Here is a 27,988-nt window from a genome sequence, read left to right on the forward strand (position 1 = left end):
TTACAACAACAGTCAGAGAAATATGTTCACAAATTCCAAGAGGACATTGAGGAGGTCATGTGTCACCAAGGAATAAAAATTAAGCCTCTTTTCTCAAGAAATAAGAGAAGGTTGTGCAGTGATGCAGCTTTTCCTTTTTTTTTTGAACAAGAAGTGTAAATTCATTGTATCCAGAAAACAATTATCAAAATATTAAAAATATTTTTTTGTCCTTTTTTTTTCCTAGTTGGGGAATGGCGGTCAACGTGTACTCTACCTCTATAACCCAAGAGACTATGAGCAGACATGACATCATTGCATGGGTTAATGATATATTAGCTTTAAACTACACAAAAGTCGAACAACTCTGTTCAGGTAAGAAAGCGCGGTATGCTCTACAAATGTTTATTTTAAAACCACTTTAAAAGTCTGATTTGTTGAAAATAGATAACTTTTAACTTTGACATAAAACAGTTACTCTGAGAAAAGAGACTAATGTATGTGCAAAAGCAGCATTTTTGCATTCATATTAATCATGGAAAGATAAGGTGCCTTGAGAAAGCATAACAAATGCAGAGGTAAATGGTAGGAATGTAGCAGAAGATACATAGAAGTAATAAAAAGGTTGACAAAGCAAGAAAATAATAGAGTGATAAGCTTTTGTGTTTTAAAGCTATTGGGGTAGTATCTTTTCAAATGGAGAGCGGACATAGCTGAAAAAGACAAATAGAGAATCAAAACCCTGGGTGAACAAAGTTCTCCAGCACCTTTTCCTTCATGGTAAGGGTCGTCAAGTCCCTGCTGATTTTTGCAGGAAAAGAGCACAAGTGTGACTGTGAAGAAAAAACATGGATTTGAGCAAATGAGCCTTTAGCTGCTGTGAGGGCTTTAGAAGGTTGTCAAGAAAATCTGCTTGTTTCTCTTTAAATGTAACTGAACTGTTGTAAGTAAATTTGGTAATGAGCCCTGAAAAAGAGGGTAATGGTTTGAGTACTTTGGACAGTTTGGTTAATCAGAGTGGCAACTGCAAGATACGTGTTAAACAACGGGTTCTGTAACTAGATGATGACAAGAAATGACACACAGAAAGGCTGATGTTTCACTGAGAATACAGATGCCCCTGGGGAGTGATTCTTTCTGATTTCCTACTGTGATTTTTAATTTTGAAGATGTTTGTGTTGGAGGAGCTCTAACTTAGATCACTATTTCCAGACAAGTGACATGCTGGGAATATCTTACTTATGAAGACAATGCTTTAAGCACATGGAACTGAAACCACATTACCACAGTTCAGCTATTTACTGGTTCAGCTGAAATGCTTAAATGGGCTCTTATATTCTTAGATTTGAATTTACCTACCATTCTGGGTAAATTCTCTGTGTCAGAGACGTTCCCTGGAAGGTACAGAAAATCCTTTGAGGATGATAGCCTTATAGCCTACTCTTCAAAATTTAAAAACAAATCTCAGCTGCAGAAGTAGGCTTGCACAATGATTATAAAATTGAGGTTGAAAAAGTGAAAGTTTAAGTGCATGTAAGTAACTGATATAAACTAAATAACTAAAGACATAGACCATGGGAAATAACCTTTTTAACAGTTACTAAACTTGAAATGGAAATGTTATATTTAGCTGTTGTTATATTTACATGTCCGGAAGTTCGCCTAAGTATTTTCTTTTGGTGAATTATACATAAAGGAAATATTCGCGTGAGGACGTATGTGCACATGTGTGTAAATATGGGTGTAACTATATATATATAGATAGATATATATAGACATACACATGCACACACACTTATAACGAAATAGAAAGATACAAGAAAATGGGCATTTTCTTCCCAAAATACCCAATGTTTGCCATTGTTTTAAACAGGAAGCATACTAGACAAGTTATTGACTTGTTCCTGCATACCTATTTATATGCTCATAAATAGTTGAAAGGAAGCTTTTGAAGTGAATTCTCCATCATGTTAAATGTGTGTGGGCTTACAAAAAAAAAAAAAAAGACAAAAGAACTCCAAAACCCTTTCCCAAAGTAGGGGAGAGATGATCTAAGACCATTTTGATTATGCAGAGTACAATGAGTTAAAGGTATTTAAGAAGATCAGACTGAGAGACTTTGGCTGGATGGGGCAGGCAGGAGAAAAGCATGGAAATTATCACAAACCCACTGTCCCATTTCATTACACAGCTTCTTATAGAACTTTTTCTATGACCTCCGCTGAGGATTTTGGGACGCACCACAAGGGAAAACCTGAAAAAAGGTCGTCTCATTTAGAGCTCTTACTCCATCCCGCATGAAATTCGATCTTTTCTTCCTTTAGAACTTCCTGGATTGTATTAATTGCTGCTGTTACCTAGTCCTTTTACGTTCACATCTTAACAGGTCAAAGCTGTAAACTTTAATTTCCCCATTTGGTTTGATAGTCAAGCTTGATACTTACACGTTCTTACTTTTACGTTAATGTTTATTACAGTCCCAGAAGGGGCTTTAATAGTTCCTTATCTGTAGTTTAGCACAGTCCTTCCTGTGGTCCAGAGGACTTTACTCTCTGAACTGATGAATCTAAACCCTGCTAGATTATTGCAGACACTGGAGCACAGTAATCTTACGGACTAGGTCCTTTCTGTTTGGGACTGCATAGTCCATTTCTCACACACAAGACATGCACATGTAGGGATTGAAGACAGATGGACAAGAAGCTTTGGGAATCTTTCTGTATTTAATATAGTTTACCATGTAAACCCCAAGTAGTTTATTTAATGCACATGTAGTTTACTTAGTGTGCTTCTAGTGTAGTTTACAGGATGGAAACTGGGGGAACAGTAGCACAAATGGCCAACCAACAGACAACCATGGTATGGACCATGGTTTGAGAACAGCTGATCTAACTCATTCATTCCGGTGTTGCTTTGGCTGATGTTCCTTGAAGCTTTGGCAGCTTTCACGCAGCTTAATGTTAGTTTCCATAAAATATGAGCATTTCTCCCAGACTTCAAAGAGAAGGAATATGTGGGAAACTCTTTACAACTATGAAGCATTTCACAGCATTAACAGGGAGCTGCAGAGCCACTGTAACTGAATTTTTATAAGCTACTGTAAAATTGTACGGACAGTTTCTTCTTTTTTAGAAAAAAAGCAGTAAGATTTGTCATGCTGTTATACGACTATTCAGTTCTTATTCATTTTTTGTTATAACGAGCAATTGAAAGGCCAGAAAAAGCTAAGTGCAAGGCCAAAAAAAGTGGAGGAGGGAAGGGGGGGTTGCTAAGTCTGAATAAAAAGCTCGAAGGTGTAACTTTTAGGAGGCATGAGCTACTTAGATGTGGCATATGCTCGTGTTCAGCACCTGGCTGTGAGGCCTCATGGGTGCCCACATTTTGCAGCCAACCTAGCAATAATTTTGGACATCCTGAGCTTAAGCAAGAAGGAATAATGTGACATTTTGCCTTTACTAAAGGCTTTATTCAGGGCATACCTAAAGCTTATTGTGACAGTTCATGATAAAGACAGAAAAAGCAATCAGACCTTCTTTTTCTCATTGCTGTGGAGAAGTACCTTTGATAATACACATGCTGCAGCAATACCAGCCTATTCCCCAATTACTGGCTACAGGAACAGAGCTGCTAGGATGAGAAGCAGCAAAGGAAGAGGCTGGCTTAGTCATAAAGTATTTGTATTCTTTGTGAGTCTTACATGTGTTTTTGTCTCTGCTAAGTAGGCCGAGCAAAGTGCAGTGTCCCCTGAGCTTTCTGAATGCCTGCTGTAGTAGCAATGTGCCAAAAAGGCCAGGTTATGGATGGATGCAGCCCTGGAGAGTCTAAATTTAGTCTGCAGCTCCTCTGGTAATTTAGTTTTGACAACTCAAGAGAGAAAATCTCTCTGAGCATCTCAAAGCAATACCATTTTTTGCTTTAGGTGAGTGTGATTTTGTCTGGTTTTGGTCTCCGAGTTTGATTTCCTGCAAGGTTGTTAACCTGAATATTTATAATCTATGGTTTAAATTGAAGGCATAGTGCATTGCCTTTAGATGGATATTAGACTTGAGAGCATTTAATTTGATACATGAACTACAGGCCAGTCAGTCTCACTTCTGTGCTTGGCAAGATCGTGGAGCAGATCCTCCGGGAAACTATGCTAAGGCAAGTGGAAAAAAGGTGATTGGTGACAGCTAGCACAGCTTCACTAAGGGCAAATTGTGCCTGACAAATTTGGTGGCCTTCTACGACGGGGTTACAGTGTTAGTGGATAAGGGAAGAGCAACTGACATCATCTACCTGGACTTATGCAAAGCATTTGACACTGTCAAAGAGTTGTGGCTAACAGCTTGATGTCCAAGTGGAGACCAGTGATGAATGGCGTCCCTCAGGGGTAGATATTGGGACCGGCCTTGTTTAACCCCTTTGTTGGCAACATGGACAGCGGGATAGAGTGCACCCTCAGCAAGTTCACTGATGACACCAAGCTGTGTGGTGCGGTCGACATGCTGGAGGGAAGGGATGCCATCCAGAGGGACCTTGACAGGCTGGAGAGGTGGGCCCATGCCAACCTCATGAAGCTCAACAAGGCCAGGTGCAAGGTCCTGCACATGGGTTGGAGCAATCTCAAGCACAAATACAGGCTGGTCGGAGAATGGATTGAGAGCAGCCCTGAGGAGAAGGACTTGGGAGTGCTGGGTGATGAGAAACTGAATGTGACCCAGCAATGTGTGCTCACAGCCCAGAAAGCCAACTGCATCCTGGGCTGCATCAAAAGAAGCGTGGCCAGCAGGTCAAGGGAGATGATTCTGCCCCTCTATTCTGGTCTCGTGAGACTCCACCTGGAGTGGGGTCCAGTATCCAGCGCTGGAGCCCACAACATAAGAAGGATATAGATTTGTGAAGTGAGTTCAGACGAGGGCCATGAAGATGATCAGAGGGCTGGAGCACCTCTCTTATGAGGACAGGCTGAGAGAGTTGGGGTTGTTCAGCCTGGAGAAGAGAAGGCTCTGGAGAGACCTTATAGCGGCCTTCCAGTACCTAAGGGGGCCTACAAGGAAGATGGAGGTAAACTTTTTAGCAGGGCCTGTTGTGTTAGGACAAGGGGTAATGGCGTTAAACTGGAAGAGAGTAGATTTAGATCAGATATAAGAAAGAAATTATTTACTGTGAGGGTGGTGAGGCCCTGGAACAGGTTGCCCAGAAAAGTTGTGGATGCCCCATCCCTGGTTCAAGGCCAGGGTGGATGGGGCTTTGAGTGACCTGGTCTAGTGGATGGTGTCCCTGCTCATGGCAGGGGTGTTGGAACTAGATGATCTTTAAGGTCTCTTACAACCATTCTATGATTCTATGACTGAAAAGTAGTAGAGAACAACTGAGTGGATTTAATGTAGTAGGATCCCATGTGCAACACTCATGGACTTGAGAATAGGAGTTTCAAATGAATTATTACACTAGTTGTTTCTTAGGAGTCATGCTATTTTTGTAATGACTATACAGTGACTTCTTAAAAAGAATTGTGAATTAACAGCTTATAACTGAATTTTCCTTACTAAGGCTGTTTTTCATCTATAGGGAATACCAAGTGAATGTGTTACAGGGCTTTTCATGAGTCTTTGGCTGCTACAAGAGAGCATATTCAAAATAAGAGTCCGTCAGGAGACTATAGAGGGCTTGAGTATAAATTAAAAATAAACAACAAGAAGTGTACAAGCTATATAAATTATGAGCAAGGAAGCTAGAAATCATAAATGTATACAGAAAGGAAAATGCAGCCTGAAGTGAGGTATAATTTCTGGTTTAGCTATACTTACGTGATCCTTTGAGGTTAAGGAGATACAGAATCTTTTTCGCCGCTCCTGCATTTGAAAATTCTCAATAGAATTATAAACTTGCAAATTGCCTGCCCTCCAGTGCACACAGACCTTCTGTCTTTCAGGATTTGTATGCAAGGATCAAGGATTAAATCTGGGATTTTTTTTTTTCCTTGCTTTTAATAAATGACCATATTATAAAGAGAGCGTGTGGTTTGGCATTTTCAGATTTTAGACTGTGGTGCTTTCTTTGCAGATGCCCTGGATGTGCCCACAGGGAATTTTTCATGTGGTGACTACCGTAGCTAGTGCTGTATCTTGGTTGGCGTTCCTCCTGTGACCCTTTATACGTACGTTTTGTGGGTACTCCACCCCGCCCCAGCCTCCAAGGAAGGCAGACACTGTGATGATAGGGCAGATGTCGTTCTTTGTTTGACTTTGTGTTGCCTCTCTGGCTTGGGATTTGGGGGAGGCTCGATCACCACCTCTCCAGGCTGTCATCCCTTGCAACCGGCGCTAAGCAGGGAGGAAGGTCGCTCCTAGCTGGTGAAGGGTGTCCGAAGCGTTCCGCTTCCAGGGACTGGGCACTGAGGCTCTGTGCCATGGGGCTAGTCACCAGCCCCTAGGCCTGGCAGGGTTTATTTGCAAGGTGGCTGTCGTGCCTCTGGCACCACCAGGCCACCGGCCCCTCCGTAGCAGCGGGGAGCGGCGTCCCAAGCACATGGCCTCCCAAGCAGCGTGCTGTGAGTGCAGGCTCTTCTCTCCTGCACGCGGCAAAGATCTGTCTGAGCAGGCCTGAGGTGACTGGAGAAGGGTACTGGCCAGACAGAGAGATGGTGAGAAGGGCTTTTTCCTCTGCATGCTGTGTGTGTGTATATATACATGCAATGGGGTGTGTTCTGTGGTTTAGCTGCACAGGATTTGGCTTTTTTTTTGTCTCAGAAGGGGTATTTTGCTCAGTGCCTATATTAACCCATAGCTTCCTACGTGTGTAATTCTAAAATCAGCATTGTAGGACCCCGTTGGAGCATTTGGTGCCAGCATGATTTCTGTACAACACGGTGTGCTAGCGCCTGAGAAGCTGAAGCATGTTTCAACATCGGTGGTTTTGGTTTTTTTCCAGTTCGCAGCCTTGCGAAGGCTGGGTCTCTAGAGTGACTTGGAAACATGATTAAAACATGGCTTGATCTCATTTGCACTCTGTAACCAAGCCATGTTTCAAGGAACTGGCATGTTGTCCTGAGGTCATGCAACACAGAGGATGCTTAGAGTCAATGACTCTCTAATGTCTTCCATATGATGTTTAGGATTAGAGGGTTACAGTGAATGTTAATGATTGGATTTAAGATCGTTTCCAAAACTTTCTGAGGAAGCTTGCAAAGCAGTATCATGAGATTTTCAGACAATATTTTTTTTTAATGTCGTTCATTAAGGATTCAGGAGGAATAGAACTTAAACAAGGTTTTTACTTTTTAAAATTATGATTTAATGACTCATAGCACTCACTTGCAGTCCATTGCTTGATCTCCCCCCATTTGAAAGAGCCTGTTAGGTTTTGTGTGCTACTTATTTTTTTAGGCATGATGATTTACGCAGCTATTTTAAGTTAAATGGGAACTGTGTTTTCTGAAATGGTTCTGATTTTCTTGTTTAAAAATTAATGAATTCCAAAGTAAATTATTGCTAAAAATTAAGTATTAAAAACTCTGCTGTATATAATTTATAAGCAGCTTAACAATTTACATATTTAAGAAAAAGAGAATACAACTTAACACAGGGGAAACCTCCCTCCCACATGTATTATGTAAAATTATCCGTGGGCATTCTGGATTATGTCATACAAATGCCCCACCTGTGTGGAACAGGAATTTCTGAAGCAGATGTCAATTAGACGCATGTATCTCTGTGACCATCTGTAAGGTTGGAGGAGGTATATCATTGTGTAGGCTGGCTTCTGTGGTTGCTTTTGGAAGCTCCCATTTGTATGCAGACACTCACTCTGCCCTCTCTGAGGCAGCAGCACTCATGCCACTGTGTACAGGGGTGCAGGGCTGCACTCCAATCTGCACCAACTTTATTTTTTTTAAGTGCCTTCCCATGGCACTGGGAAGAGTGAAGCTTAGGATAGAGTGGCGTCATTGATGCACAGCCCCATGAATGCTTGCTTCTCTACAACTAAGCATGCGATACATTGAGGTGGGCTTGAACGTTCCCTGGGAAATGGACTTAAATCAGGTTTGTTGGTTTGTTGTTTTTTTTTCATTGGAGAAACAGAATTGTGTTGACCTATATCGTAGGTCATATAGGTGCTGCTGGAAATGCAAATAGTTTGCATTTGAGTTGCTGGAGCATGTCCAGAGAAGGGCAATGAAGCTGGGGAGGGGTCTGGAGCATAAGTCTTATGAGGAGTGGCTGAGGGAACTGGGATTGTTTAGTCTGGAGAAGAGCAGGCTGAGGGGAGACCTCATTGCTCTCTACAACTACCTGAAAGGAAGTTGTAGGGAGGCAGGTGTTGGTCTCTTCTCCCAAGTAACAAGTGATAGGATGAGAGGAAATGGCCTCAAGTTGCAGAGGGGAGGTTTAGGTTGGATATTAAGAAAAATTTCTTTACTGAAAGAGTGGTCAGGCACTGGAACAGGCTGCCCAAGGAAGTGGTGGAGTCACCATCCCTGAAGGTGTTCAAAGAACATGTAGATGTTGCACTCCAGGACATGGTTTAGTGGACAGGTGGTGTTAGGTTGATGGTTGGACTTGATGGTCTTGGAGGTCTTTTCCAACCTTAAAGATTATATGATTCTGTGAAATAGGAATTTGAAGACTGTGGTCTCCAATGGAGTAGTCAGCATGAACTGTGCTATTTCTTAAACATGCGGTTATATGTAACACAAATTTATGCTTACAGACATGCCCAATTTTTTAAGTAAAACCTTGAGTGACATAACAAAACACTTGTATTTGAAATCTAAATGAAAATCTATACTCTTGCTATCTAAGTCAAAAAGCCTATCTTAACATCAATTCCCAGGGGAGCAATTCTAGGAAGCCTGAGGTACAAGGCAAGCCCCAAGTGCTGCTGTACTGTAAACAATGATTGCTGGCATCTGTGGTGGTTTTTTCCCTTTCTTATCAAAACTATTAGGTCACGCATGCTCCTTGCAAGTTACTGCGGGGGTTTTTTTCTGTTGTTGTCCCAGCAACAGAAATATTGGATGTGTGCAGTTTCCCATCAGTGTTAGCAACCGTCGCTCTAGCGAGCTGAAGTGCTGGTGACTGATACGCATACAAATCATCCTGTGTTTTCCAAATGCATGATCAGGTTGTTGCAGCTTTGGAGGGAGTGAATAATATGAAGGAATTTGTATCTAATGTGTCTGGATATATGTTTTTAGATTATCTGAAAAATGTTTCCTTGAAGCAAACAAACAAAAATTTTGATTACAGAAAAAGGTACGGTCAGCCTTTTTCCCAAATGGGATTTTTCAAAAATGAGTATATGAAAATCAAGCTGAGGCCTGGCTAAGAGGTTTGAACTTGAATTGCATGCCATTTTAGAACAAAATTCTTACTAAGCACTTATAACAAATTTCTAGCGTAGCACTTTGCTCCTTTTGCTGTGGTTTGGACATCAGAATTAAAATAAAGCAGCCCCCCACACACAGACAGGCCCTGTCTTTTCATGGGCCCTTTGTGTTCCCATGTGGGCTGGTGTGGTTTTATCTGACTTTCTGGGATCTTGCTCCCCACACTGCAGGGATGAAGGGGGAAGGATGGAGTCTTCTGACATCAGATGTGAAGGATTGACCTGATTCCTCCTATAGGAGACAAATATTAACTTGGGCATACCTGAGCTTATATTATAATATTTCTACTAAATACTTTATTAGGACACTAAGTACTAAATATGGATATTTAAAGAAGTTAGTTTGCAAACAATATTTTCATTTTCCTTTATAAATATATAAACATAAATGCCAAAAATACCAGGGATCCAATCTTGCTCTCCAGCTGAAATCTAGGAGGTTTACCAAGCAGTAAAAACTTGCAGGAAACAGAATTCTCATGTTTTCATTGTTATCTTCTTTAATTTCCTTGTGGTTTAAATAGTCAGAGGCAGAAGTACCTTTGATTATCAAAGGTATTTGGGGGTTGGACCTTTGAAGGTCCCTTCCAACCCTAACCATTCTATGATTATCAAGAAAATACTTGTTTGCTTTTTTGAATTCATCAGCTTACAGATGGAAGAGGAGAAAGAATAAAAACTGAAAATCTATAATGATGCAGAGTGCATATGCTTCAGAGCAAACTGTAAGTCAGTATGGACTGTCTGGGAAGGAAATGTAGAAGCAAGGAAAGAAAAGTAATTCTTGCCCAGCATCCCTTCCCCTCCTCCGGCAGCTGCCTGCCTGCCCAGCCCTGTGGGTGCGTTCCCACCTCGCTGCCTGCTCTGCCCTGAACCTGGTGTGGGGAGCCCAGCGAGCACCTGCAAACTCTGTGGTGCTACTGGGCTCTTTCCACTCACAAATCGAGCCAAAAGTAGTGGCTGATGGGAGCATAATCCAGCACAGCCGTGTTTGCAGGTTGGTTTTGGAGTTTGACCTGGGAATATCTTCTGTAACTAATGGCTGCATCAATATTCTGGATCAAAACACAAAAGGACTTGCAGCCAGTGATTCTAAATTGTTAAATACAGGGTGAGGTTTTTAACATTGATCCCCCTTCTGCAGTGCTGCCAGCTCTAGTTTTCATCTTTGGTTTGAGTGGATTTCAAATGATTTCTGTTTGTGTGTGCATACGTGCATGTTGTCATGCATATAAAAGTTTGTTGGTCTTAGAGACAGATTTATTGTGAGAAACATTCTGGACAGGTAGTGTGTTTTCTACTCCTGTGTGTAGATTTGTTAGGTTTTGAGGAGGTGTGGGGAGGTGTTGGTACTCTGGGTTTCTTTGCAGAGAATATAAGCAACTTTTAAAATCTTGAATAAAATATAATGGCATAGAAATCCTTGTGTTCCTGTAAATTATGCAAGAGGTATGTCACAAGCCATGATGTTATTATCTCTACTGCCATTTTCCTTATGTTCTGTTAAAAATATTCCTTTCCCATGCACCCATGTTGAAGCATCAGTTGTATAGTAAATTGAATAGGCCTGAAGTACTGTCCGGTATACAGAGGACCACGTATCTGTGTGCTGTGCTGGGGCTGTGAGGTAACGGCATTGCAGTCTCGCATGACTTCAGTAGGGCTGCTCTTTCTGCTGCCTCCAAGAAATCTCAGCAATGGGCAGCGTGGAAAGTAGCATCCCCGTTCTGCTGCACTGACGTTTAGCATTCGAATGCAATGTGACAGCTACAAGCTTTAGAGGGTAAAAGTTTAAATTATAAATAAATACCTATGTAATATTAAATATATACATAAACTCAATGTCCAAAACCAGGTAGTCCCAGTGGACTGTAATGATATTTTTACATTCTCCTGTTGCTGCGGTGGGCAGGTCTCTGCCTTTTGGGAGTCAAGAAGAATTGTCTCTTTACACTACTTCGTTCAGTCCTTCTTTGTATGTTGCCTCTATACTTCAGGAAGGAGCATTTTAATGAATTGTGTTTGCTGATGTAATAAAATCCTCCTGTTGGGGAACAGCCCAGCAGCTGGCTTCGGTGTTGTATCAGAGACCAGGTTCCTGCTGTCGTGTGGATGCAGTCCAGCTTTTTCTGCCCTCGAGTGCTGCGCAGACCCGGAACCACCTCCTGGCTGGCAAAAGCACAGAAATGGCTGCCAGCAGGATGGGAAGGAAAGACAAGGAAATAGCGTAACTAGAGTCTTAAACCTAGCAAGGGTCTGTCTAAAGGCATGCAGAAGGAATTTGCATTACCAGCAGAAGGAGGAAGTCTCATGTGCACACTTTGGGTTTCTAGTTTTCTAAAAGGATCTAGATGAAAGGTTGTGCAGTGCATTTTCAAGGCCTGCAGGCAATTACTTGGATATCAGAGTAAAGCTTATAATTTGGGGTATGGGGAGGATGAAAGGACAGAGTTGGGAACAAATTCAATTTATAACATGAAATTATTGCATAATAATCCTTTTGCATGAAATTAAATAGTAATAAATGTAGTCAAGCCATGCATTATCCGTATATCCGTGCATTTAATTGTCATGTCATTTTTGTGTTGCCACATATTTACCAGTTCTTTTGCTAAGGATGAGTTTTGAATAACTAATTGTGTTGATATAGCTTTCTATAAGAAGATGCAAATTTGTCATCTGATGTTTGTAACTTGCCAGAAGGCTCCTTTTCCTTTAGGGAATATGTTACTTTGATTCCTAATCATATCAAGACCACTGCAAACAGCTAAGCACAAGGTGTCCTTGAAAAATCAGATTTTTTTTTATAACAGATTTCCTCAGCAAAGCTAGGCAAGGTGAAGAGAAGTTTTTTTTTAAATGGCAGTGGTTTTCAGAATTAAAGCTTGATCTTGGTAAATTCCTTAGCAAAACTCATATTAGTATTTTGAGATTCCACTCTTAAACTCTGCTTATCTTTTGGGGAAGTTATGAGCTCTGTAACCCTTCATATGATGGTTGAGTGGATACAGAGAATGAGAATTATCTCATGCATAAAGTTGGTCCTGTTAAAACATATGCATACCCATGGAGAAAAATGTCTTTAAGTTATTGTTGCCCCTCCTGTAAAACTGGGCAAGCTGAGTGTCCACTCTTTTAATTTGGTTTCTGTATGAGCACTCAGCAGAATTATTTTTTGATAAAAATTGTTGTTGTTGATACTGAGCTGAGCTTTTAGGTGAGATTTTTGACACTTGTTTCTCAAAACTGATCTGCACTAAATGCACAAAAGTATTTTTTGTGGAAGGGCAAATGAACTTACTTTGACTTACTTTGCAAATGGCAGTGACATGAAGATGCTGGAGGAGGAAGCTGCCTGCATACCAGAAGAGGCTATCCCTGTTAGCTATACTCAGTACACCATTTAGAAATTTTTCCATGTACTCACAGCTCTCTTCTGGATTAGTTATACACACACAGAGGCACACACACCCCTACCTACGAATGTGTAAATTCAGATAGTCCCCAAGGTTGAACTTAGAAGTCTTATTGTTTTGAGTGAGAACAAAAGCTGGCAGTCCAGCTTCTGAAATCTAAGGGTGGACTACGCTAAAGTCTGCTTATTTAAATGCTTTTCTCAGGACATGAAAATCAGTAAAGGTGTGTGTTTTAGACCAGTGGGAACTGGCTAGTATGTTTTAACAAGCTGGAACTTTACAATTTATTTTTTTTTAAATTGTGGTTTGATATAGTCTTAAATGATTGCCTTGGACTTGACGGGTGTTTGGCTACAAGTGCTAGAAGAAAGATCATCTTGGCTTGGTTGAATTCAGGGGGCTGTGAGGATTAAGGAAGCTTATTAAGAGATTTCCATTTTGACTGTGATCTTCTGACTGTATGGACCATCCTACTGTGTTTTAGGGACTTCAGGAGCACCAGTTTTAAATAGAAGAAAGATTTACTTTGCATTAGTCATGGTGGTTCTTCAGATCCTGCACCACAGTGCGTCGTGCATCCAGACTGAATGGAAAAAACCCACATGAATATGTCACACTGTTCAATGTACATTAGATAAGTAGATCTTGGGTGCATAGTGATAGGTTGAATTACAGCAGGGACTTATTCAGCACAGTTGCTTTCTGCTCATGCTTTCTGCTAATGACATTAAACGCCATTTGGTCTTAGCTGGGTGCATCTGGATTAACGTCAGTGCATTCTCTTGTTATAGGAGCAGCTTACTGCCAGTTCATGGACATGTTGTTCCCAGGGTGCATTAGCTTGAAGAAAGTAAAGTTTCAAGCGAAGCTGGAGCATGAATACATTCACAACTTCAAACTTCTGCAAGCATCATTTAAAAGAATGAATGTGGATAAGGTAGGGATTCTGTATTTGTATTTCAGTCACTACAAGTTTCAAAAGTTGTATAAACTGTGTGAAGTCAAATGGGGGAAATAAACTTCAAAAATCTTCAAGTCCACTTTTTCAACTTTTGGACTGAGAACTGGAGTACAAGTTGTATGTGAAGATGTTCCTCTTGACATTTCATTATCTTAAAAGGGTCTTTAGGCATGAAGGAAGAAATTTAGCATGCTTCATTCAGATACAAAGTGAAAATTGAGTCCATGTGTCTGCTGAGGAGTTGTGCAGACTAACTCATTATATCTTAATATCAGGGACCCTTTTGATAAAAATACTGTGTGCTGGAAATTCCATGCCATCAGTGAACCTTAATTTTAGATACAGTAAAATCACTGGTGACGTGAATTTCCAACCAAATAACTTGGAAATGTTGTGTTCTTATAAGTATTCTGTGTTTCTTGCCTAAAATGGGGTTTAAGGAATTTAAAATATTCAAGAGCTGGAATAACTTATCCAATTATTTGATAGATTGGCCAACACATGATCTTGTGAAGTTACGAATAAGGTACTGGTTTATGCTTGAATGTGTGAGTTTGATGGGCTCACCAATATAAACTACTATGCTGATAAAAATGAATAATGAAAGTTATGTTGTCATACATTTAGTTTTGCACAGATGTACTACCTGTATGTCCTTTTACGGTTCTGCTCTGGCTGTTAGTGTTGCCTTATTCTGAAATTTAAACGCTCTTGACAGAGAGTCCTGTAAGACTTTATTTAAAGCAGTGGAAAACCCTCACTATTTCCTGAAATGTTGTGGATGCTTCTATTTACAGTGGAACTTGTTAGTGAAACATTGGAAAGCCTAGTAAAGTTAACTGTCAATTTTTCTGTAAGGAGCAAACTTGCTATACTTTCTCAATGCAGAATTAAGTTACAAAAGGAAAAACCTGAAAGGACATGCAAAATGCTACATTAATGCTTCTAGAAGTATCATAGACCTATAAAATACTGCACAGTTGGCTTAACCTTGAAAAAATGAAAATTGGAATGGTTTTAGGTACCCTTTTTCTAGCTGGAAATTGAATGCATTCAGGAGGCATTAAGATCCATTTAACCTGGCTTTTTCAGCTGTATGAATTAAGCAAGGCAGGGCAGCCTTCCTTCTGCAGGATTCCTTTCCTAGTCCCCGTCTGCCCGCAGCATCTGGGAAGGTTGAGCCTGCTGCAGAGCAATGCTGAACCTCCATACACTAATATTGGCCCAAGGCACCTTTTGGAGGCTTCATTTCTGTGGAAAATTTTGCAGGATGTGGAGACATCCTCATAGCTTTTCTTTGGTTTACAAAAACTTTACAGGCATTTTAGTCAACTTCTGCATGTCCACGAACTGTTCTATGTATAGCTATATATGGAACGGAAAAAAAATTATAAGGTTAAAACCTCAGGGTTAGTTCATATGATGAACATGTACTACCAAAATGTAGGTTGGTTTGAACTCCAGCACGTCTTGGAAAAGCTGCTGGGTTTTTTTGTAATTCAAACAGTAGGACAGAGAGCAAGAAACTCCCATCTGGACCTTTTGAAGAATTGTTCATTTTTAGTACACCCAACTGTAGCGTGTCCATTAAAAACAGAAATCCCTAGTTAGCTGAATATAGTGTTACTCCCAGAACAGCTTCCTTCATCGTGGCTGTCAGTGCAATAAGAAAGGAGTAACTCTATGGAAGAGCTGTTGTAAGGGCTCACATACACCCACTGTATAGCCACTTCAAAGGCTGGGTCTTCGTTTGATTTTTGTTTTAGTTCTTAAGACCACTTCCAAATCTACCATGATTTCCTTTCTGTTAGGAAGAAAACAATAGCAGAGGAATATAGGCTGATATAGTTAGTAGATTTTTTCCAAATAAGTGTGTGTCTGTAATTTTTGTATTTTAAAATGGCAATGATATATTATTGGAACCTTTATTCTACCTTTCAGGTAATTCCTGTGGAAAAACTGGTCAAAGGGCGCTTCCAAGACAACTTGGATTTCATTCAATGGTTTAAGAAGTTCTTTGATGCTAACTATGATGGGAAGGAGTATGATCCCGTGGAAGCTCGACAAGGCCAAGACGCTATTCCCCCACCGGATCCTGGTGAACAGATCTTCAACCTGCCCAAAAAGTCTCATCATGCAAACTCTCCGACTGCAGGTATTTTGTGTCTTCAATAATTACATTTCTGTCTCTGAAAACAATTATAAACTGTGATCCATTTTACGTAAGTACTAGTTAAAAATTATGTCCTCATGTGAGTGGGCCATTCTTTTTGCCTTGTTATGGGCTTAGCATCTGAGATGGCAGAAGTTGCCTTCTTGCGATGTGCTGTAGTTTGGCCTAGCCCTACGGGCATAGGATCCCCCCAACTGAACCGTTGATGTAAATGGTGTGGATTCTAGTGATGTCTGGTGGTGGACACAAAGGCATTTTAACCTTCCTGTCGATGAATGTGGTGTGTCTAAGTGTACTCAAGAACATTAAATGAAGTGTGTTTCTCTCTCTCACCTCCACTCTTACAGGAAATTGTTAGCATAGGCTGATTTTTATTAATTTTTATGGTGAATGAAATGCTTCCAAATCTTAAGGACTGACTAGAAGGAAAAAAATGAATTGATTTGTGGTTTTATATGTGCTTATTGTTCATGTACGCTGGTCCTCTTAAGTGAGCAACATACAACTGTTGCTCTTTCTCAGATACCTCTGTCTTCTAACTTTTTATTTTGTGTTCTTGGGTTTTGGAAGGATAGAGTTAATTTTCTTCATAGGAGATGGTATGGTGCTATGTTTTGGATTTGTGATGAAAACAGTGTTGATAATTGTTGTGGTTTTGTTTAGTGAGGAGGGGCCTAAGGTGGTAGTCTGGTCCCAATCGGGGTTGAACTACGACAATAATACAAGGATGGTTCAGTTATTGCTGAGCAGTGCTTGCACAGCATCAAGACCGTTTTTGTTTCTCAGACTGCCTTGCTAGTGAGTAGGCTGAGGGTGCACAAGACATTTAGAGGGGACGCAGCTGGGACAGCTGACCCCAACTGACCATGGGGATATTCCATGCAATATGATGTCATACTCAGCAATGAAAGTAAGGGGAAGAGGGAGAAAGAGATGGGGACATTTGGAGTTAGGACGCTTGTTCTTCCCAAGTAACCGTTACACATGATAGAGCCCTGCTTTCTTGGGGATGGCTGAACACCTGCTTGCCAATGGGAAGTAGTGATTAAATTCCTTATCTTGCTTTGCTTGTATGTGTGGCTTTTGCTGTACATATTAAACTGTCTTTATCTCAACCCACAAGATTTTTCACTCTTGCCCTTCTGATTCTCTCCGCCATCCTGCTGCGGGGGGGAGTGAACAAGCAGCTGTGTGGGGCTCAGCTGCCTGCTGGGGTTAAACCATGACAGTGTTCCTGGAACAGACCAAAAGACTAAGCCTGATCTTTGGTGTTTATGTAATATGGGCATGACTGGTCACTAAGGAAATGCCAGTTTTTGATAACTAAGAGTTAAGTGGCCAGGAGAGTAGCTATCATTTTTTTTAAAAAAAATAATCATTGAATGAGTGTTACTGGGGTTGGTTGCCTGTACGTATATAGATTTGTGGATACAGAAACACACATGCACACACATTTAATTCCTTTATTGTTCTGTCCTGGGTTTGCTTTATTCATGCTAACTCAGTCCTCAAATAATGATTAATTTCCAGGTGGCTTAATTCTGTGGCCTGTCTTCTCATGGGCTCAGATACACACCAGTGCTGGCAAAGGGCAGGGGCAGGTATTAGATGCCCTACATTTTAGGCTGGCTTATGCCCTGGAATCATATCCAGATTTCAGTGTTCTGCTCTGATCACTTCTGATGTCAAAGTGGGGCATACTTGGCCAGCTGCCTTCAGCTCATTAGTGCTTCCAGGAAATTGAGCACCTAATAGCAGGCAGTGCTGCTCTGGGCTTTTAAAGCTTGTTTACATCTTTGTTTTGCACCATCTTGTGTCTAAACTTTTGAATTTCAGGGCCTGGTATGCTGTAATTTCACATGTGATGTCTTGTACTCCTTTTGAAAACAGAAAAAATGAAGTGCTACTGTCATGGTGTTATCCAATTGAGAAATTGGAAAATATACTTTTTTGAATACAGACTTTACCACGGTTGTTAATTCTTCTTGCAGATGCTCCATTTGTACCTCAGCCACAAATGTGTCATTCAAATTAAAGTTGTGGAAGTGACAATCATAGAGAAATAGAATAGATACTGTGGAACCAGCCAGCAGATATGGGGGTTAATGCAGTGATCTCGTGTCGTGTTGCTGGTTGTATGAGGCACGTGTCCCGTGCCTCCTCAGCCCTTGTACGGAATAGAACAACTGAGGTATAATGTAATGACCTTTGGTGAGATTCTGTGGCTGTGGAAGTTAGCTTTTTCATGGAAATTTTCCATCATTATTAACTTAAATATTGTCCAGAAGTAAGAAAGGCAGGACACTAGTTTAATTTTTGTTGAGCTGGGGAGGGGGGATGTAGACATTACATGATGCTAGGTGAAATGAGAGTTGTAGCCTATATTGCTGCCTGCATTTTAGAATAGGGCTATTTCATTTAGGTTTCAATCATTCTTAGGTTTATTCCATTTCTGGGTGAGCACGTTTCCATTTCACTGATGCGCCCTTATGCCTCACCTCACCACGTCGTGTAGCCTGATTGCTTGAAAGGATGGGAGCCCTTACTTGGGTGCCTATTGATAGAGGACACTCTGGAAGGAGTGCCGTATGCATCTATGGCACTTGTGTGTGCTTCGTCTCCTGCTGTTTGGGAGTAAATTGGGATGGTGTGGAAGCAAGTCCTGGGTGGCTGGGAAATTACCATGAAAGATGTGCTTCTGTACCTCTGCTGTGTGTGTGTCTGTGCATGCTCGTGCACACTTAACTGGAAATGAAGTATTCATTATAGTTGTTATAGGAACCCTAATATGCCCATGTGAGTAAAACAATCTTAGCCATTTATACTAAAAAGGCAAAAAAAGATAAGGTCTCGCGAGTTCTCCTGCAGCAGGTTAAGAATTCCTCACCCCATCTGGAGTTTCATCTTCCATGATGGTACAAGCATGAAGAGGGAATACATTCCCATGAGTAAGTTCAACATCAGGTCACGTAGTTTAAGCTGCTATCTATAACTTGAATGTTGATTATTTTGTTATTTTACGTCCTTGGGTCTTGAGTGAAACGGCTGAGGTTTTGGGCATGGCTTTGCTTCCACTGACTTTGAGGGAGCAGTAAACATTGTGGGCTGCGCGATGCAATAACCTCACACCAGTGCAGCAAGCTTTTGCCAACATCTGCGGCAGTTTGCCACAGTAGCTTGCCTCTTTTTTTTGTACATTTTCTTTTTTTAATGTCACTTTTAATTTGTATGATTTGCTCTACATTAACACTGAAACTTTGGACTTTTAGTACTGTCTTGCTTCAGTTCATTAATGAAGCAAGAAGAAGCAATAGTGAGAGAAAAGAAAAGAACCCAGAAGATCTTTCAACATAATCCAAAAGTTTTTAAACAGCGTGCAGTGGGCATAGGTAAATGTATGCACTTAATGTTTAATGTCAGCAGCAAGTACATATATGGGTACTCAGTCACACTGTATTTTTGGTTTTGACAGACCTTTAAATAAGCCTGTTCTAAATTGATTAAATGTATAAATTTCTAAAGGAACAATTTATTTAGCTACTAGTAATTTCCTATGTGTTTCAGGTTATTCCTGTTGTTCCATGGAATAACTCTTCCAGTGTCCTTTCCCAGAGTTTTGGTTTTGAGTCATTTAAGAGGTGCTGATTTCTTTAACTCTTCATAACTACTTTATAACACTCTATTCTAACTCTGTATTTAAGATATGTCTTTCAATTAACAAGAAAGGGTCAAATCCCTAAAGCCTGCTCTGAAAGCTTACCCAAAGAGGTAGCTGCCATGAGTTAGAATTATTTTTGGTATTTTAATCTGACACTAAAACTTGACAAGACCCTTGGTATCAGGTGGCTGCTTTCCGTACCTATACATGGGTATTTACCTATATCTCTGCAAATGCCAAGTGTGGTCTTTATTTAATTTTTAAAATGCGCTTAGAACAAACCAAAACTCAAGAAACCTGAAAATGCACCGGGTTTTGTGTTAGTCGGGGAGCAGCCCAAGAGCCATGGCCCTACCCCTGCCAAAGGCGATCCGACTGAAGAGTCAGCACAGGTCAAGGATAATGCAGCTCGGAAATGGAAGTGTAAATAGGTCCCCACAACTAATCTGCTGTGCCACCCTCGCATTGCCTCGTCCCTTCCTTGAGAGGCAGAGCCAATTTGGTGCTGAGCTGATGGCTGTACGGAGGGTGGACAGCTTTGGTAACACATGTAAAAGGCTCCTTCTAGAAATAGCAGGAGCAGCAAGGATTTGCCAGGTAAATAAATGCAGCTCCCTACTGGGGGAGCGGGTATGTTTTCATCCTTTGAGGAGCGGAGCCAGCAGCACAGACCACCGCTGCAGGCTCCCTGCCAGCAGCACCACAGCTGCTTTCAGATATAACGCCATCTGCCAGCCCTGAGCCTACTTTCGATCTCCTACTGCCCCCGCTCTCCTCTAATGCAGTGGTAAACAGCCCACAGACGTAGAGTCAAAATCATGGTAAGGGATTAAAATATTAGGGCATTGTTGTTTGTGCCAGTTCTAATGCTCCCTGTGGAAAGTAGCAGGGAAAAAAAAAAAAAAAAACTCTGATTAAATTGAAAATGGTGATCGGGTTGTCAGGATTTTAGCTTAGTGTCCTGTCTTACGTAAGTATTCCTGTATGTCAGAGTAAATCCACTGAGCACTGCTTTGTGCATGGGTGTGGGGTGTCAAAAATACAGGGGTAAAAGACAGCTTAATAAAATTAATTATTTACACATAAGCTAAAAATGCAAGAGGTTCTTAGATCTGAAGGCTGTTAGATATTTTAGCTTGAAATATTCAGTGAGAGCAGGATGACTAAAGCGGAGCTGGAAAATACTGGAGGATCACATGAGGGCTAAAAATACTCACACTATGACAGGGAAAATAACCAGGGCAGAATGAACTGTTTGTGCACGAATGCTTTCTATATAATGTGCATGCCATCAAAGAGCCAATTATGCAAGGAAAATACTGATTTTCTTTAGGGAAATGGTATATCCTACTGTGGCAGATGTGCTGTAAATTAATTTTGAGGGATAAAAATACTCAACAAAACCAGTCTTTATTTTAGAAGCTAGTGATACGATTAGGGCTCCTGAGGGACTAGAGGACTCCTTCCAAGGCTTTTTTCTTTGCTTTCCACCAAAACGTGCTGCCTTTTTCTCCAGGTGGGAGGCAGTTGGTATTGGCGATGGCAGCCTCCGCTCGCGGTGGCGTGGTGCTCCAGGACAATGTGGCCGAGCTGGAGATGGGAAGAGCTGTGGGGTGGCAAACTGAAAATGCTTCTGTGCCTAGTTCATACGAGGCCAAGAAGCTGTGCTAGCCGATGGGAACGGCGTGTGCAGTGACAGTGCTGGCCCGGGAGGCAGAGAGGAAAGTGGCTCAGCCTTAACACAGACACAGCCCCTCCGCCAGCATGGGCAGACTTTAATTTTTAAACCCACTGAGCCCTGAAAATTTAGACCACAAAGCAATGCTGTTTGCAGTGCAGAAGCTGCAAGCCTTTTTTCTAGAAAGATTGTGTTTGAAAAAAACAGTGGTGAAAATTACTGTCTTGATTTTCAGTCTGTTATGGGTGTGGTTTGAATGCCTGTCTTGCTTAAATTTTTGCATGGTCTTTCATATTTCAATACGCTTTTCTTCACATATTTTATTTCACATTTAGCTTTTGAGACTGTTTTTCCCGTATAGCTAAACAGATAGTTGAATTTTATAAAATGCAGCTTTTAAAGAGCATTTCAAATTTTAAATTGTCTTCTTCTATTAAGCCTGTGTGGAATGGTTTTACCCGTTGAAGGTCAATGCTTGCATGCTTGAATATGTTTCTAGAGCAAATAGGGGTTTCAGATGAGAAAAATTAATGGTTGCCATTAAAATGTTGGGTATTTTAAATCTAAAGAAAAGTCTTCATTTATGATGGGGGAAAAAGCTGTGATTAGTTCCCATCTATCAAGTCTCCTTCTATTAAAGGTGAACTGAGGGAGCACTGCCATCCAGAAAACTTTTTCATCTGACAAGTAGACTCCGTTGTATGTTCTTACTTGGATCATTCTGTTGAAATTTGTACAAGATGCTTCATTTTCCAGTATTTGTACACACTTTTCTTTGCCAGCTGTCTGGCAGTGATGATCAATGTAGAGCTCATCCAACTGTACTGTAGCCAGCAGCGGTGGAGGTATGGAGAGCTGAGGGGACAGAGGGGTCCTGCCACCCCAGGGAAATTGTATCACAGTATCACAGAATAATTTGGCAGCTGCACTGCAGCATGTTGGGGTGCTGGAAGTCAAGTTAGATTTTGTCTGAGGTTATTTCGTTCCCATTAAGCATCATTTGTCATCACTTATGCCATTAAGCATCCCTAAATTGAGCCATTTCTACCATCCCGCACAATAAGCATGCGTGAATATTAATTCATTTACTGTTTTCACTCATTTGTTTTAAGTGAGTGGAGAGTTTTTCTTTCGCTTGTGAAGAAATTGCTAGCTCTGTGGCCTCTTGGTGGGTTTTATTTTTTTCTGCTGTGGCATGAGTCAGGAATATTCACTTCATGAAGTCCTTTAAGTTGACTGAAGATGTACTGTGAGTGACTCCCAAATTCCATTGAAGCAGTGGTCGTGAGGGCTCAGCCAAGTCTCATGCTTGCTCAGTGCTTCCATTACTCTCTACACCGTCGTCACGCACGTCCACGTTGTATTCATGCATGTGTTTCCTTGGAATTTTACATAAATATTTAACAGCATACTAATTACTCGTATAGCTTCAAGGAAGATTTCTCTCTAAACATTAAATCGGTCTCTTGCCTGCAAGACTGCGTTTGTGATGTACAGGGACCTGGAATTCGCAGCTTAGCTTTGTTATACCCAAAAACCCACACAGTGCCTAAAAACTTAGGTCTTTAGCAAAAAGAAGAGTGAAGTTGAAACTAGTGGGGGGATGTATTTAGTTATGATGGGACTAACTAGTAATTGTTTCTGGAGCACCACAGATAGAAAACTGTAATGCATTTCAAAGCTGATTCATCCAACTTATTTCAGTACGAGAACAAAATAATTTGTCTTTCAACTGTGAATTTGTTTTTCCCATCTCTGCTAGTGTTATATGGGCAGGTACAAGAAGTTATCCAGGTGCTAAATGAAGCGGCTGCGATACTGTTTACAAGAAATTCTAACTGAACCCTGCATCGACCTAAAGTCAGAGTGTGCTGTAACAGTTCTCACAGAACAGTGGAGGTGGGAAGGCAGCTCTGGGATTGTCCAGTCCAACCCCTCTGCTCAAAGCAAGGTCACATAGAGCTGATTGCCCAGGACCATATCCACTGGAGTTTTGAGTATCTCCAAGGATATGGAGGTACTCAACCTCTCTGGACTGCTCGTTCCAATATTTAACCACTCTCAGAGTGAAGAAGTTTTGTCTGGTGTTTAAATGGAATTTCTTGTATTTCAGCTTGTGCCCATTGTCTCTCGTCCTTTGACTGGGTACCTCTGAAAAGAGCCTGTCTCCATCTTCTTTGCACCCTTCCTTCGGGTATGGTTAAGGTCCCCTTGAAGCCTCTCTTCTCCAGGATGAACAGTCCCAGCTCTCTCAGCCCTTCCTCACACATGAGGTGCTTCAATCCCTTAGTCGTCTTCATGGCTCTTGGTTGGACTTTTTCCAGTATGCCCGTGTCTCCCTTGCACTGAGAAGCACCGAACTGGACCCAGCACTCCAGATGTGCCTCATCAGTGCTGACTTGAGGGGGAGAATCACCTCCCTCAGCCTGCTGGCAAGTGCTCTTCCCAATGCAGCCGAGAAGGCTGTTGGCCTTTCCTTGCTGTGAGGGTGCCTTGCTGGCTCGTGCTTAACTTGGTGTCCACCAGGACCCCCAGGTTCTTCTCTGCCACACTGTTTCCAGACTGTTGGCTGCCAGCGCATTTTGGGGCATGGGGCTGTTCCTCTCTAGGGGCAGGGCTCTGCACTTCTCTTTGAACATCAACAGCAAGCTTGAAAAGAAATTGGTAATGGGTAACATTTCTGGTGCTGATTATAATGCCATTTGCTCAGTGGTCAGGGAAAAAGAGCTGATTATCAGATGTTTTTAATAGAAAATATTTGTATAAAATGTTGTGCTTTCTCAGAATATGTAAATCGGTTATATCGAAATATTTTAATAGAAGATATGATGTTGGACAGAATCTAAGCTGCTTGGATTATAAAGCCCCTCTGCGCAATGCATTAGGAGTTCTTCTACAATTGCACTAATTGACTGCAAAGCCGCTGTGGTGCTCAATGGCAAAGTCATTAAGTCTACCAAGATCTTTCATCTCCATTTAGATATCTTGCTGTCTCAAGTACCTTGCAGTACTCTACCAACTAGCATCCTTTAATTCTTTTATGAAATTAAGCTTCTGTTGAATGAGAGGCTTACCTCTGCGCTGATTCTAAAACTGATGTTTCAGAATAAATGTGCAGTAAAGCTTTTTTTTTTTTTTTCCTGCAGGAAATTTTAAATTAGAAATCCCTAGGCATTCTCTGTTGCAATTAAGTTCTATCCAGCTGTCGCTGATACCGTCTGAAATGCTCAGGTTATTTAGCTGGTTTTTATCTGTGTTACTGAAATTGGAATACCATGTTCATTTAAGAGCTGATCCTGAGCAGCCGAGCAAAAGTCGATTTCTTTTGATTTGTCTGGACTTTCTAAAGCTTATAATGCTTTGCAGTGGAAATTCAAAAGGCTTTGTTGTTTTCAAAGGAGGGCAGAACCCAGTGCGGTGTATCGGTGCTGTCCTGCCCTCTCTGTGCACAGACAGCGGTGATGTGGGCTTGCTCAGCGCGCTCTGGGAGGGTGCCTCAGCTGCAAATTAGAGAGAATACCTGGGGATTAAATGTTTGTGCCTGCTCTGCCCTTAGCTCTCTCTGCACGTAATGATTTGGCTTTCTGTGATCAGTACCCTGATCTACAAAGAGCCAGCTCTCTTTGAGGGGCTGTTGAGCATGAAAGGGAGGAATGTGCTGCAGCTGTACAACGTGCTTTGCTTGGGTCTTGCACCGTGACCCCCCAGGAGAAATGGTGAAGAGCTGACAGGCCAGGGGATGATGCTGCCCTAGAAAAGCTGAACGGCTTCTCCTGTGCTTGTGTGCAGGTGCTTGCTGCCTAGGGAAAGTCCAGTGCTGCCTTCAGGTAGAAGAAGGGTAGTTGGTAACAGGGGGAGCTGCGTTGACCAGCCAAGGTTTCACATCTGAAGGTCCATAGCTTGTTTTATAGGATTTGATTTTCAGTTGATATCCTGAACTGCATCTTGCAGGTGGAGAATACAAGAAGAAATACATGTTGATACAGTGGTTTAGTATACATATATATTATTTTAAATATTGTATAGGTAACTGTTGCATTTGCATGTGGTACAAGTATTCATTCAATAACTTGAGACCCAACTAGAATGCTATAGTCAAAGTGATTATTTCATATGTGTGTTTATCTTGCATATTTTGACACCAGTTTTCTTCTGTTTATCTGCTAATCCAAATGAAAAATATTTTCCTGCCTTTGAGTCCTGCTCTGAAGCAGCTGGTTTTTAGTTAGTCAAAATATGGACTGAACCTGGCAAGTGTTGAAAGCAGGGTCCTAAAGTTTATGAATTTGCCTAAAGAAAGAAATAGCAGCAAAAAATCTTGATGTTTTTAGTGCCACAAATGTTTTCTTCTTTGCTGATCTAAGTATGATGTGAAAAGAAGTTTAATTTCAGGCACGTACACAACATTAAATTTTCCCAACTTTAGCAAGTCTGTGTACTGTATCTGAAATCTGCTAGAGGTGAGTTTGTGTATGCAATTAGACATGGAAGCTATTTGAGTCGACAATTTCTTAAAAAAAAAAAAAAGCAAGCTTTTTTTTACTGCCTTATTATTAAAGACTATAGCTAAGGAGGATAGGCATCTTGCACAGAAATGTTTACACAAGTTAACTGAGTTATCAAGTTGTTTATTTATGTTCTGTTGGCATTAGATGACCCAGTTAGTACAGAGTTATCCTTAGAGGCAGGAGGAGATGCTTGTTACAGAGGGAGGCCTGTGACTAAATCAGGAAAGCTTAAGCAAGCTTGATTAAATAACCCATTGCTCTCCTTTCCCCTCACTTTTCAGCTCCTCCAAGGGACCACTGTACAGCTCCAGGTCAGTGAGATGGTAGGAGCTCCAGGGTTTGGTCACACAGGCAGCCCCACAAGTTGTCTCTCTGCCCCTCCTGCCTTTTCCTGCCTCCTTGCAGTTTCTTCCTAGTAACACCTTTGTAAAACATTGATTTTACAATGAATTGCTTTATTAAAATGTTGTCTGACACTGGGGATGAGTTGTGGAAATGACGACTTAGAGCAATTTGTAGCGTGCCATAAATCAAGTATGGTATGGGAGATGCAGCTGGGAAGGTGTGGGGTGGAAGGTAGCTGCTGAGGAATCTGGGACAAGTCCCTCTGGAACTGGTAAGCTGCAAGCTCAGAGCTCAGCTGGGAGCTGGGTGCTTGCTGGATTTGGGCTTTCACCTGCACCTTGCGTGGCCCAGACTTCAGAGCCAACAAGATTTGATGGTGGAGGATGGCCATGGAGCCCATCAGCGTGTTCGGACAACTGTATTTTGCTCTTTGTAAGAAACAGTGATAAACATGGGTGCTGCAGACGTGGACTTGTGATTCACATGCTTGCTTAATAAATCAAATAAAATAGGTCTGGGTTTCTGTTCTGTCTTCTTAACTCCAGCAATTTTTGTACCAGATGTATGTCCACTGCATCTGAAATTCCTTCCTAGTCAGAGGGAATAAGGAAAAGGCTGTGAGTCAGAGCCCAGTGCTTGTGGGAGCTGAGGCAAGGTGGATGGCTGTGAGCCAGGCGCTCCTGTACCGGGGCCGAGCAACTAAATCAAAGAGCTGACAGGGAGAGGAAAGATGGAGAGGCAGAGCAAGGTGTGAGGAGCTGGCTGGGAGGTTGGGATGAAGACACTGCAAACCCTTTCACACAAATGTTCCTCTGCTTGGGCGTTTGCGTGCCACAGGCGTTGTGAAAAAGAGTACCTGTACGCACTCCTTGCTTGCTGTTTTTGCTGGTAAAGATGTTGCTCCATATTCTGGCAGATTTGCAGTGCAAGTAATTAAAAACAAATAGCGAAACCTAAGCAGATGAAAACTCATCTCATGGTCACTATGGCAACTGTGAGTTCACCGATGGATTTAATTCTGCGTGCTCTGCCTGAATTTCAATGCTCTTGTCTCAGGGATGATTTAGATTTGAAAATCACAGAGGCAGTTTAGCTAAGTTTTATTTTGGGTCTATCTTCCTCCAGGGAAATTGAAAATAGGTATGTACACTAATATTGGGCTGGGGGATGGTCCCCCACATATTTTTTGAAAACTGAAAGCTGCTGAGAGCTAAGGGAACTTCATATTCTTAGTCTGATGTTTATTTTAGTTTCAGAGTTACTTCACTCTCAGTAGCAGACTCAAAGTAAAACTGCTAGGAAACATGATTTTTCCTTTCCCAAGGTGTAGCAGCACTGGAACTTCCTCCACTGTCACCTTGACGTAACAGAGAGAATGGCTGTCTGTAAAACCAACACTTTTGTTTCAGTACCAGGTTAATAGAAATGTATTTATCATGGGAATACATCTTGATTATTATTTATTTATTGTATTTTTCAGGTGCTGCTAAATCCAGTCCAGCTTCTAAACCGGGATCAACACCTTCTCGCCCATCTTCAGCAAAAAAAGCTGCACCAAGCAGCTCAGCATCCAAATCAGATAAAGATTTGGAAACTCAAGTCATACAGCTCAGTGAACAGGTAAATTTGCTTTAGGCATAAAATTAGATGCATTCATTGTCGCAGGCAGGCATGAAATCTAATATTGCCCTCTGTTGAATGATGCTCTCCAGAATTATGAAGGGACAAAAGACTGAAATAGCCCAGCTGGGAAGAAAAAAGTTATTTATTGTTAAAAATAACATCTGACAGAGCTGACTGGTGTTTGCCAGTATTTTTAAAAGGTGATCGTAGGAATGACAGGTAAGTCTTGCAGAAGTATGATAATTTTATTAGATTTTGAAATCTGTCTTTTATTT

At 41.3% G+C, this 27,988-nt stretch overlaps 1 protein-coding gene across 3 annotated transcripts in view; it reads left to right on the forward strand.

Moving 5' to 3' along the window:
- Window positions 1-27,988, forward strand: part of MAPRE2 (microtubule associated protein RP/EB family member 2) — a 94,725-nt gene that overhangs the window by 54,494 nt on the left and 12,243 nt on the right. For 2 of the 3 annotated variants that reach the window (XM_086740784.1, XM_086740785.1), the window contains 4 exons: window positions 227-354; window positions 13,559-13,704; window positions 15,670-15,883; window positions 27,571-27,710. In XM_086740784.1, coding sequence (XP_086596910.1) covers window positions 227-354; window positions 13,559-13,704; window positions 15,670-15,883; window positions 27,571-27,710 — 628 coding nt within the window. The remainder of the gene's footprint in view (window positions 1-226; window positions 355-13,558; window positions 13,705-15,669; window positions 15,884-27,570; window positions 27,711-27,988) is intronic. The other variant, XM_086740786.1, reaches the window with a different exon arrangement.

Source organism: Chlamydotis macqueenii, chromosome 2, assembly GCF_036417535.1.
Source record: "Chlamydotis macqueenii isolate bChlMac1 chromosome 2, bChlMac1.mat, whole genome shotgun sequence".
In the NCBI taxonomy this organism is placed as follows: domain Eukaryota; kingdom Metazoa; phylum Chordata; class Aves; order Otidiformes; family Otididae; genus Chlamydotis; species Chlamydotis macqueenii.